This window comes from Egretta garzetta, unplaced genomic scaffold, assembly GCF_000687185.1.
Source record: "Egretta garzetta isolate BGI_Z169 unplaced genomic scaffold, ASM68718v1 scaffold3, whole genome shotgun sequence".
NCBI lineage: Eukaryota > Metazoa > Chordata > Aves > Pelecaniformes > Ardeidae > Egretta > Egretta garzetta.
The window spans coordinates 716,319-728,091 of NW_009259099.1; the positions used below are offsets into that span (position 1 = coordinate 716,319).

At 46.7% G+C, this 11,773-nt stretch overlaps 1 protein-coding gene across 1 annotated transcript in view; it reads right to left on the reverse strand.

The window, feature by feature from the left end:
• Window positions 1-4,527: 4,527 nt before the first annotated feature.
• Window positions 4,528-11,773, reverse strand: part of CDKN3 (cyclin dependent kinase inhibitor 3) — an 11,007-nt gene continuing 3,761 nt past the window's right edge. The window contains exons 2-8 of the mRNA XM_009635191.1: window positions 11,549-11,765; window positions 10,799-10,854; window positions 9,191-9,235; window positions 7,943-8,165; window positions 7,027-7,058; window positions 6,079-6,182; window positions 4,528-4,614 (exon numbers count right to left, since the gene is read on the reverse strand). Of these exons, the coding sequence (XP_009633486.1) occupies window positions 4,528-4,614; window positions 6,079-6,182; window positions 7,027-7,058; window positions 7,943-8,165; window positions 9,191-9,235; window positions 10,799-10,854; window positions 11,549-11,765 (764 nt within the window). The remainder of the gene's footprint in view (window positions 4,615-6,078; window positions 6,183-7,026; window positions 7,059-7,942; window positions 8,166-9,190; window positions 9,236-10,798; window positions 10,855-11,548; window positions 11,766-11,773) is intronic.

Consider the following 11,773-nt stretch of genomic DNA (forward strand, 5'->3'; position numbering starts at 1 on the left):
AAATCTCAAATTCAGAAACACTTATTTTTACCTGGTGCCTTGTTTTGTTTTTAAATTGAACCTGCTGTATTCATCTGTTCGTCTTGTGACAGATGATTGCATTACCTTTTAAAAATAGAACACTGAATGAAGTTACGTCTGGAAAAGGGAAGCTCTGATTTCCTGCTTTTTTTTTTTCATGGGTCTGCAGATAAGTAGTAGATGGGGCGGGGTAAGGAAGATGTTTCATCTAAACTGATAATATTACATTGTAAATTGTTACTGCAACAGCTGCTTAATTTAGGAGGAATAATTAGGAGTCTTTTTCATTTACCTGTGCTGGAGAATAATGAATAGCTTCCCCGTTCTAGTAAAACGTTTTTGTATAAACCGTGTACTTGGTCACTTTGGGTCTCCTGGGCGTTGGATGCGATGGAAGTTGTATGGATGGCTGTGCTGTGCTGGACCCAAAATCCAGATGCTCCAGTGTTGGACAGGGGGCTGTGGCAACGACTGAGGAAAAAGATTATGAAACAGGGCAGGCGTTGGATCTCTAGCATGTTACTTGGAAATCCTACCTGTTACAGACACCCTGAGCTTGAGGTTTGGCTGCTCCAACAGCCCCGGAGTAGCTTTTCTTCTGTTAATTCTGTTGCTTTTTGGGCACGTTTATAGCCTGGTATGGAAGATACCCTGAGGCAGTGAGCTCTGCAGTGGAATTACTCAGTGTGGAAAAAATACTTGCTTAAAAGTTCTGTCGGGCTTGCATTTGGTGCCCCTAAGCTCTTACTTTTTTAAGACATATTGAAGATTTTTCCCATTTCTACCTTATTTATGCTGGGCATGATTAAATAGACCTTCAGCATGTCATCTGTCACAGCAGAGGTGTCCATTTGATCTCTTCTTGGTTGGAAGTCCTTCCGTAGCTTTGCAATTCCCCTTTCTTCTCCACAAGTTTCCCTTCTCTAACTGGAGGAGAGCAGTGCTATTGTCATCACACAGGATTTGGGTGCCCAGGGGATTTAGAGCGGCAGTTTCCAGCTGTCTGCTTCTGAATTCCTCTCCTTTTTTTATGAAGTACTGGAGGTCTGAGAATTCAGGCTGTGATAACTTCACATTCTCTTTCCCAAGTAACAATAGATACCCAGCAGCTTATTACTAGGTGTAGAACATTGTTTCTCCCACATGTGTTTCTTCTTTGCATTTATTGATGCTTAATTCCACAGGCCATCACTGCTCAAGCATCCAGCTTTACAAAATTTGGTGATGGGTTGGTTTGGTTTTTTTTCCTGACTGTCCCAAAACCTGTGCAGCAGTTGCAGGCTTTATCTCACAGCCCTTGTTGTCCGTGCAAAGGCAGGGTTTCCAACGTGCATGCCTCTGGAGCTCTGCCAGGAGCCCCTCCTCACTGAAAACTCTTTATTCCCGTTCTGCAATCCCTTCCCATCCGTTGTTAGTTGATGAGGATTTTCTTCCTTGTGCAATAACAATTTTGAGGTTTTAGCAAAAGAATTTTTGAAAGGCTTTTTGGAAACTCAGGGATCTCATTCCTGTTGGAGCATTTTTTATTTTCCTGCTCCTTAGCTCCTTCAGAGACTGCTGTGAGATGTGACTTCAGCCTGCGTAAGCAAAACTAATTAACCCTTTCGTATGTTTGTATATTTATTAATTTGTTATGGAAATGAGACACACTGGCTCACAGCCCCTAGCTCTCCTTGGCCTTCTAAACAAATCTCATTCCCTTGGTGCTTGGGCTGATTCAAGCCAAGTTGCCCAGCAGCCTGAGCAGTGCAGGATTTGCTGAGTCCAACCAACGGCTGCTTCTGACCTCCCCCTCCAGCTGTGGAGCCTCTCCCTGCAAATATTTATTTGGCAAGATGTTTGCAACATTTGCACTGTCCTGTGGGTGACAGCCTTTACACCTCTAATGGAAGTGCGTGTGAGTATTCCTGAATGGAGGAATCTGAGGGTGAAAACAGCACAGTAGGTTGCCAGTGCAGTTCCACTGGTGAACTTGAGTTCACTGCTGACCCCCAATGCTGATTTGGAGCCCGTCCTGCCCGCTGTGGTTAAACACAGGAGACCTGAAGAACTGAAGTGATCGCCTTTCAGAGGTCTTGAAACTGTTAAAGCATTGCAGAGAAAGGGCAGAAGTGCGAGTTGGAAGTTAAAAAGCCCTGTGAGAAGCCAGTGTGTTGAAGTGCAATGACTGCCCAGCGGAGTCTTTCAGAGAGTGCTCTTTAGAAACTGGTTTCAGCGCTTTTGTTTTTAAAAAAAGGTTGGTGGCCACCAGCATCCCCCAGCTGCTAGGTGGTGTGAGCATTGTCATCTGTAGCCAGCGATGGCAGCCGGCGCAGTCCTTGTGGAGAAGCACGTGTGACGCCTGGAGTGCCAGACGTGGTGTATTCAAAACGTGGATCTGATAGGAAGGGATCTTCGGAGTTCCAAGGGGCAAAAGATTATGGAGGAAAGAACGCTTCTCTCTCTGTCAGCATGTTTCCTGCTAAGCCATCTTAAAAAGGCATCCGATATATACTTATTAATTACCTGGAAACCATCAGCTGCAAGGACTAAGTACTGAAGAAGGGACAGATGGATGCTTTTTTTTTGTATTTCTGTTTGAGTGTTGAGGAGCAGCATCAGGGAAGGAACAATGCACACTCTGAGCAAAGTATTTGCTGTGAGTGATTGCAAGCTGTGGAAACAAAGAGTTCCTGTTGCCTGCCTTAGGGGTGGAGAGTAAATGGCAGTAAAAGCTAATTAAATATAATCCGTAGGAATCGCCTTTAAACATGTCTTCAACTGTCTGGGTTCAAACAACATGTTAAGAGAAGGCTATAAATTTAAAATCAGCAAAGCAGCGAGTTCTACTTCACAATTCAGACCCACCGGTGCTGCAGTAGAGTCTCGTCACAACTTCTGACTTGAAAAGTTACTGAAACTTCATCAAAAAGCACCATAAACCTCCGTGTCGCTGTAGGCAGTGGGGAAGCGTAGGCTGCAGCTTTGGGGAGCGCGGGACGGTGACCCTCGGAGCAGGGCTGCAGCACCGCCTCGGTGCTGGTACTGACCAGGTAACCAGCTGGTTTCTTGAAGCGTTATTTTTGGAGAAAAAAGCACTTACAGAATTAACTGCAAAGAGACGGGGATGAGGCAGGGGGACAAGCCAGGATGCTGACACTCGGCTGAGAGCAACTCCCCGGCGACTTCAGCCCAGAGGCACCAGCACCTTGGCGCCGTGGGTTTGTCTCACAGGGAAGGGCACGGCCCGGGTGACGTGGGGTTTCTGCCCAGAGCCAAAGCTTACCTCACAGGGGGTTGGAGGATACCTGGGCACTGAAGGGGGTGATCATCGCTTCCTCAGAATAGGACAGAACCAGTTTAAATGTTTTCTTCAGGCGTCTGCTCATCTCCTGCGGGCTTCACGAGTGGATGTAGTTAAAACAGGAGGGATGCAGAGTGTTACCGGCGTGTTACTGTGAGGTCCTCTCCAGCCCACAGCTGTTTATTTACTTTCTCCAGCATTAGCGTACAGAAGCACTGTGCCAGCAACTTGCTCACGTGGCTACAGCACAGTGTCTCTTCCTATACATAGGCTATACCTAAAACCCCACCCGCTTGGTTTGTCACAGAGCTTCAGTATAAAACCACCCGTTGGAATGAGAGGTCACCTTCCTAAAACACACCAAGAGCAACACCGTCACATTTTCTAAAATGAACGAGTTACTAGTTGGTAAGGCGTGAGCACTCCAAAAATCTTCACGCTTAACTCTCCTTTAGTTTAAAGCCAGAGCTCAGGTATTTTTTTTAAACAGCTCCAGTGATGGAATTTTAATCTAGCTACGTTACCCCAGCATGCTTCTTACAAAGGCAGTAGAGGAGGAGTTGTCCTTCACCTCTTCCCCCTTTTCCTTCCCCTACGCACTGGAGCAGAAGCCAGCCTGCCGGCACTGGAAGTCTGCACTTAGCTGTGAGGAGCTACAGACTGTTCCGTGTCCTCGCAGATCCTGCCTTCGCGTCCGATTGTGCGTCCCAGTTCTCACGCTACACAGAATGGAGACAAAGTCAAAATGAAATTCAGTCGCTGCTTTGACAGCCTGGCCTCCCTTCCCCTCGGTAAGTACACTGAAGCAGCCTGTAGGATGTCAACACGAAACCATCAGCGTACCAGGTCAATGGCAGCAGAGGTGCGTGCCGTCAGCACCAAGTGATGCTAAACACGAGGTAGACATTGTGTAAGACTCATGATTGTAATGAACACAAGCTCAGGAGGCCTGCAGGCCGCCAGAGGAACAGTAATGAACACAAATACGCTTCCATGCGAGTAGGCAGTGAGTATTAAAGTATTAAAGACTTCCTAACAGAGGCGGGTGCTGCATGTCCTGTAGGATTTCCCCCCCCCCCCCCCCCCACCCCAACATTGTACACACAGATGTGGAAGTGAGCAGTTGTGTCACAGGCAGCAGCGATGCGAAGCTAAAGGTCAGGAGCAAGGTGTCTCGTCCAGGCGTCTGCCGCAGCCACAAAGGTAGAGCGCGCCGGCATTAGTTACCGTGATACCGATCTTAATATTGTGTCCTTGGTTGCCAGATGTGCAGCTAGGTTCTCTCGAAAGTCGTGGAGGTAATTGTATTGCTGAAAAAGCACAACCAGATTTGTAATGAGCACGCTACACTTTGGGAAGAGGCACTACCTGTCTTCATAAAATCATAGAATCACAGAATGTTTTGGGTTGGAAGGGACCCCTAGAGGTCACCCAGCCCAACCCCCTGCAGGAGCAGGGACACCTTGAAACCTACCCTGGTTTAGTTTAAAACCATTACCCCTTGTCTTGTCACAGCTGGCCCTACTAAAAAGACTAAAGTCTTAAAAAGCTCTTTGATACACAGGCTAGAGGGGGGCAGTTCTCATCCGGGGGTATTTCTTCTTCATGTGCTTACTCCAAATCCCCTGGAATTTCTCACCATCAGACAGGGGTTAGATGGATCCTGGTTTGAGTCCTGTGGCTCCTCGTAAAGGGCACACGTGAGCTCAAGGTAAGGCAAAACATGATCCTCATAGGGGGGAGTTTCATGTCAGAATTCACAGCTGCTTTATTTGGGTCACCAAGAGCACTGCTACTCCCTCCATAATGAGTCCAAGATGGCGCCTTTAGCTAGTGCGATGGTGTACAACACTCGTAGTAGAGAGTTCTTAGGCCAACTCATACATCATGTGGAGTAATATGCAAGTGTTTGAAATGAGATAAAAGTGTTGGTCAGCAGAGGCTGAAGGACAGATCATCCACCCCAAGTGGCTGTGAGGGCTTCTAATTACAACATTTGTTCGTATCCTTCCCTGCCTCTTCAACCAGGGATGCAAGCTGCTCCCCACCTGCCCCCTTGGTTTGTGGAAAACTGATTTTCAACAAGTAGTTTAAACAAGATTTGCCATCCAGAGAGGCTTAGAGCTAACAAAGAGACACTCTTTAGGCAACTCTTCCCCCTCAGAAACTGTCTCGTAAACTTTTTAAATGTCAGCTCCTCTTTCCTGTACATAGGCCAGTTTTAAGAGTGCAGCATCTAGGACTCGTAACAACAGAAATATGTACACAGAGTAGCTACAAATCCCACCAAAAGAAGAAAAACTCATTATGTTCAGCAACTTAGGTCTCCCTCTGTGTAGATTTTAACACTAGTGCTAGGGATACTTCCTAAAAGACAACTGCCAGCAGATCGATGTGATAGCTACGGAAGAGGAACATGGCTCGCTGGGTTAGGAAGATGGAGCAGAACCAAGGTGGAAAAAACAAGCAGGTGTCCAAGTTGTGAGGAGAATGTGAGCAACAGAAAAAGGGACAATAGTTCAATGGGTGATGAGCCGGGATAAGGAGGCAGCAACAAGTTACTATTGATGGTGAAGAGCAGAGAGGGGGAACAGCTGTTAAATTCAGTAGAGGCAGAGCAAGACAGAATTGGCTCAAACTCCAGGGAGCAGCAGGGGCACCAGCTGTGGAGGATCTCAGACAGACAGAGGGATCCCTTTGTGAAGCAAAGGAGAGGACCGTGCCGCTCGCCGCTCTTGTTTCGACACGCATGTCACCTGTTGTAGCTTCATTACCTTGATGGTCTGTATCGCCCCAGATCCTCTCAAGTTCCTGAGGCTGTCTATCGCTTGCTGAGGTGCCAGCGCATCCGAAAGCTGAAGCAGGAGACACGCAGCTACTGTAAGGGAAAGGTGCACAGCAATAGGTTTGTTCCACGGAAACCGCTCTAGCAAAACAGCCTCATCATATCAGGGTCACAGATCTGTTGGATCTTTTGCTGAACACCATGTGTTGGCACTGGCCCGTCTGCCTGCTGCGCCTGCCCAAGCCTGCAGGCTTTGGAAACAGGCAAAACCCATCCCACTTTTCCCTGCCCCATGCCTTTCCAGCATTCAGGGGGCAAATCCTAACGTCTTTCCAAGAACAAGTCCCAGTACACCCAGTTAATTCCCCTTTGTGTCTTCTGACCGCGTTTGGTTTTTTGGCACTATTGCCACCCCTTCTCTCTGGGGCACACGCAATAACTAATGCCCCTGAAAACCTTAGGGGGAACGCTGGGCTGCAGAAAAATGCAGAGAAATAGGTTCATCTCCTTTTCTTGATGGGTGTTTAGGGAAGAGGGGAAAGCACAATCCCATCAATCAGAGGAGACTAACATTTGCAGTGAAAACAGAGAAAGAGTCAGAAAGTGAGAACTTCATCAGCCTCACTGAAAGACTGACCCTGCCCGACCCTCCATCCCCTCACCTACATACTCAGAGCTATACCATGACATACTCGTGTCACTCACCACCAGCAGTTTCTATACAGGCAGCTAATGTTACTACCATTTGACAACACCTTTCCCAAGAAACGGGCTCAAAACCATTAACCAGCCTGCTACCTGCAGTGGCAGTTTGCGTTGCAACCACAGTTAAGCTTCAAGCAGAATCTGGCTCCTTTAGACAGTGCTGTCTCACGAGCATGGGTTTGTAAGACGGGTTAGTTAGTCAGGCATTGAGAGGGGGAAGACAACTGCTTACTGAGACAGGAGCGTCCAAGGCCACCGTAACAGCTGAAAGAGAAGAAAACATTTGGTTGTAACAAGCTGTAGTAGACTGCAACACCCGGAGCCGCCCCCCATACATAGATGTACAGACACAATTCTTGACCTAATATAATCAAGAAGAGCAGTGGTACAAGGAAGTTAGAATTTCTATAGAAATACCTACAAGGCTTTCTCCCAGTTATTCTTCAGACCTTCCTTAAGCAGTGTCTTTCTAGAGAAACTGCAATTGTAAAGTTCCCCTTCATTTATGGTAATAGTCCCAAAGGCACAGGAGGACAGAAAACAGCATGAAGATGGACAATCTCCATTTTCTTTAAATCCTACTCTGGATTAAGGCTTTGATGATAGATGTGAGCTAACAACAGCAGCAGGGTTCTGCACCAGCAGGAAGCCCAAGGACTCCGTGGGATGCCTGTGCAGGGAGCTGTCAGCAGGGAACATGGAACTTGAAAAGCTCTTCCTCTGTACCCTGAGCTCAGCTACGAGTGTCTAAAGAAATTACTTTAGACCAGTTTCATGCAATTTAAGAGTCAATTTTGCACTGCTGGAACCCGCTGAGTCCCTGATAAGCAGCTCTGGGGTGCATGCCCTCCGGCAACAGCTGCTTTAGCGTACAGCTCATATCCAAGTCGGCTTACAGCAAGGAGGTGTATGGTGCCATTCCACACACACTTTGAAGCGCTTGCTGGACAGAGCGAGGGGAAATGGGAGATTCAAGTTAGATCCAAAAGGGTACATGAGGAGAAACAAGCAGCTTCTCACAGCTTGAACTAGTGCTAAAGAAAGCAATTGTCATTTGACAGGATTCCCTTTCAGCTAGTCATGCATCTAGAGAGAAGCTGGTATCTTTTACAGGAATGTGGAGTGAAAGGGGGGCAACCAGAACCTACTGTATGATTGTTTTCCGGTTACTTTCCAGGCAGCTTCTGAGCTCTTCCAGAATTTTGCAGCACTCAGCAATGTCAGGAGCGTCTCCATCAGGAATAGGATAGTGGTGCACACAGATCCCGTGCTGTTGGTAGGTGTCTATAAGGTTTGGTACTCGGTATTTTAAGAGCTCTCCTCTGGTGCAAAGCACAAATATATCCTGGGTCCCATAGTTCTTCAGTTCTTCTGCCAACAGATTAAGACACTTGCAAATAAACAAAAGCTTATCAAGCTTAAGGATAAAGAGATAAGCTACTTGGTACCGATTCTCATGTTTAATCTTTGAGGTTAAGACAATAGGAGTTAGCAATTTTGCATTTCTTTTACTGGGTCTCTCCCACGTTTGCTTTCAGATAACCCACGAGAGGAATTTTGTCTGTTCAGAGTGAGTCTTGAGACAGGCATCACCAGAAAGCATGTCAGCACTCAGAACATCCTGTTAACTGCTGCCAGCTTAGGCATGACTCTGTCCCGTCTCCAGCTGTGACTATGCCCAAACACTGCGAGTTTTTGCTATTAGTCTCTGCTCTACTCGTTTTTACAAATGAATACCAGCCACAAATCTTTACACGATTTCATCTTTTCTATCCCAATCTCATTTTTCTCTGGGAAAAGGAGATTACAAGTTTGTAATACTTCTTGGTCCTAGCTGTTTTGAAGATGCCTTCTCCTGCACGGGACTTAGCAGAGCTCATAGTTACTGTGAAAGATACGCAGATGCCTCTACAGCTCCCGCCTGCAAATACCCTGACCACTTCTGCAATATTTGGTAGAGAAGCCACAGAGAAAGTGGCGCGGCACACTTGAAAGTGATACCTAGAACTCATAACAGTGCCTGTGCTATGATATTTGCTGCATCTCCAAGCAGCGTTACCAAGACTCAGACTCATTACTGTCAGACATACTCCCAGCAAGACTGTGTAAAGAACTGCCCTGCATTCTAACATCACGGCATGTTAGGCAGAAAACTACAGCATCTGTTGCAGAAGTATGAGTAAAATGACACCACCCCTTGAAGTCAAGCCATGTTTTAGATACCTGGTGTCTGGATCCTTATGCCCAAATTAGATAAACAGCAACTTCAGCAGTCTCCAGACTAAGACAAGGGAAACCTCTCGCCCCTTAGTAGCGTATGCTTTCAGTTTACCTGCGCGTTGTTCTTGCCCGTTGCATGGAAGTGAGAGGCACTTCTACATGGCTGGAAGACTCACCTATATCTTTCTGAAGATTTCTTCTAACATCCTTAAACCTGCAACCTAAAACAAATCATGAATGACAATTATCACTCCAGGTAAGTGACACTGATGCAATGGCTGCTACAGCTGAAGAACAGAGCACAGATGACCTCCCACCAAAACCAAAGCCTCACCCCAAATAAAACTCAGTTCTTATTTTTGCAAATAGATCACTAGTGCAGAAGGCAGTTTAAACATGATTATCTGCTTAATACTGTAATGTAATAGGATTAAAGAAAAACTGCTCAAGTTTTTAAGCTGCTATGCATTTTCCAGATGAAAAGTTTTGGATATTATAAATCAGGGTACAGCTTAAAAAAACCCAACAAACCCACAAAAAAAACCCACAAAACACATAACAAAACCCACCAACAAATAAGGGGGCTGGATGGAGATCACTTAAGAGTTGTCTGGTTGACCGGTAGGAACAGAAGTTCCCTGTTCTGTAATACTCAGCACAAACCACATTAAAAATCCTCCTTAATATTCAGTCTTCAGCATATCACCGCTTCCGTTTTTTCCTCAGATCATGCTACCAAGGCATTTTTGCAAGCCCTACAAAATAGCGCACCACAATATTCATAGCTATTGCTTGCTTTGTGAGATGTAATTGCTCGATATATTTGCACTGTGTCCTCTCTCTGTCTCCCCTCCTTCACTCATGGCCCCATAAGCACTCAATCTTTATGCCTGCCCTGAGAACAGTCAGGATTGTGCGTATTTAGAAACACCTTTTGAAAGCATGACAGCAGAATCCTGCAGACCAAGGGCTGTATTGGCAGGGCTACGACTGGAGCTTAGCATCTGAAGATTAAATAGCTATTACGTGAAGAGCTCAGGTGGCTAAAAAACATAATGCAGCTATTTTTTGGCATGTGAGTTAAGTGGCGTTCAAGTGTTAGCAGGATTTTCGTCAGCACTGGCCGTCCCCCACTTCAAGGTACCTTAAATTCAAATATTATCCAATACTTGTTTTCTAGTTCTTTAGCGTGGTATTAGTCCCAAGATTGTATTTCTCAGAGTTGGCTAATGAAAGTCAAGTAACTGCTTTCAATGAAGGAGGGAAAATTCACATTGTCACCACCAGCAGCTCTGTCTTATCTCTTTTGTGACCACGGGAGATTCACCACGGCTGCAGTTTTGGTAGTTAAAAATACAGGGAAAGCTTATATGTTTATTTTTACATCATGGCCATGGTAGTGCAACCCAGACGCTAAAGGAGAGCGGTACAGAACTGTCAGCACAGCGAGTGAGTGTAATTTGAGCCCAATATATTTTATAAAGGAATTATTTGTCAAAGCAGCCTTGTTTCACTTATGTAGTTACTTGTTATAAATAGTGAGTTAGGCTAAAAAGCCAACTCTTAAATGATGGTGGAAGATGGCCACTATTCTCTTCCCACTCAGCCAGATGATCTTGCATTAAGATATTCTGTCAAATATCTTGGTATTTCTGAAACAAATATTCCGGTGGTAGATTATAAAACAAGTCACCCCAAGTCAATGGAACACAGAATTTTGGGTCAAAGATATTACTGCTCTTCAGCTTCAAACATGCCTGCAAATTTCAGTGAATGCTTCTTACCTGGAAGGGAACATAATCCCAGGAATTCAGAGGAGTAGACAGGAGACAAAGACAACCTATCAGGAAATAAAAATAAAAAATCAAAATATTTTGATTATTTGAATAGCAATAACTTACAAGACATTCCTTTTCCGTGGGACCATGAGAAGAGTTAACTACCAATAATTTGATTTTAAGGATAAAATGGAAATATTCCAGTGTTACTTCTACAACATCAGACCCGGGAATCACACGTTTGCAGTGTACTTCATCACATACCCCCACCCAAGGGGAGGAAAGTGTTGACAAATCCCCACGGGATTAAATTCAAATATTATCCAACACTTGTTTTTTTAGTTCTTTAGCGTGGTATTAGTCCCAAGCTTCTATTTCTCAGAGTTGGCTAATGAAAGTCGAGTAACTGCTTTCAACGAAGGAGGGAAAAATTCACATTGTCACCACCAGCAGTTCTCTGCTGGGATTTGTCAGGCAAAATCTGCCGAGACACTCGGGCTAGCACGCCGCCCCGCGACTAGCAAAACGCTTCCAAGAAGCGGACCTGGCCCCACACCCGCTGGCAGCTCGCCAGCGCCAAGTGCATCCCCTTCCAGGGGCGCCGCCAGGCCGGCCCTCGCCCCGGCAGGTCACCGGAGCCCGGCGCGGCTTTCCTTCGGGAAAACACTGCCGTTTTGCAGGAGCGGGATGCAAGGCAAACGCCCGCGCCGTTCCTGAGGGAGAGGACCCCCGCGCCCGCCGCGGGGCGCGCCTCACCAGGAGACGGGGAGCGGCCTCGCGTCCTCCTCAGCGGCCTCTTCGTCAGAGGAGTCGAAGTCGCCCGCTTGCTTCGCGCAGGGCTGCGGCGGGAGAAGAGCGAGGAACTCACCCGGGGGCCGGAGCCCGGCGCTGAGGCGACCCCGGGGAGGGGGACCCCGGGGATGGCGACCCCGCTCCCCTTCCCGCTCCCCCTCCCCGCCCCGGCCCTCACCGGCTTCACCA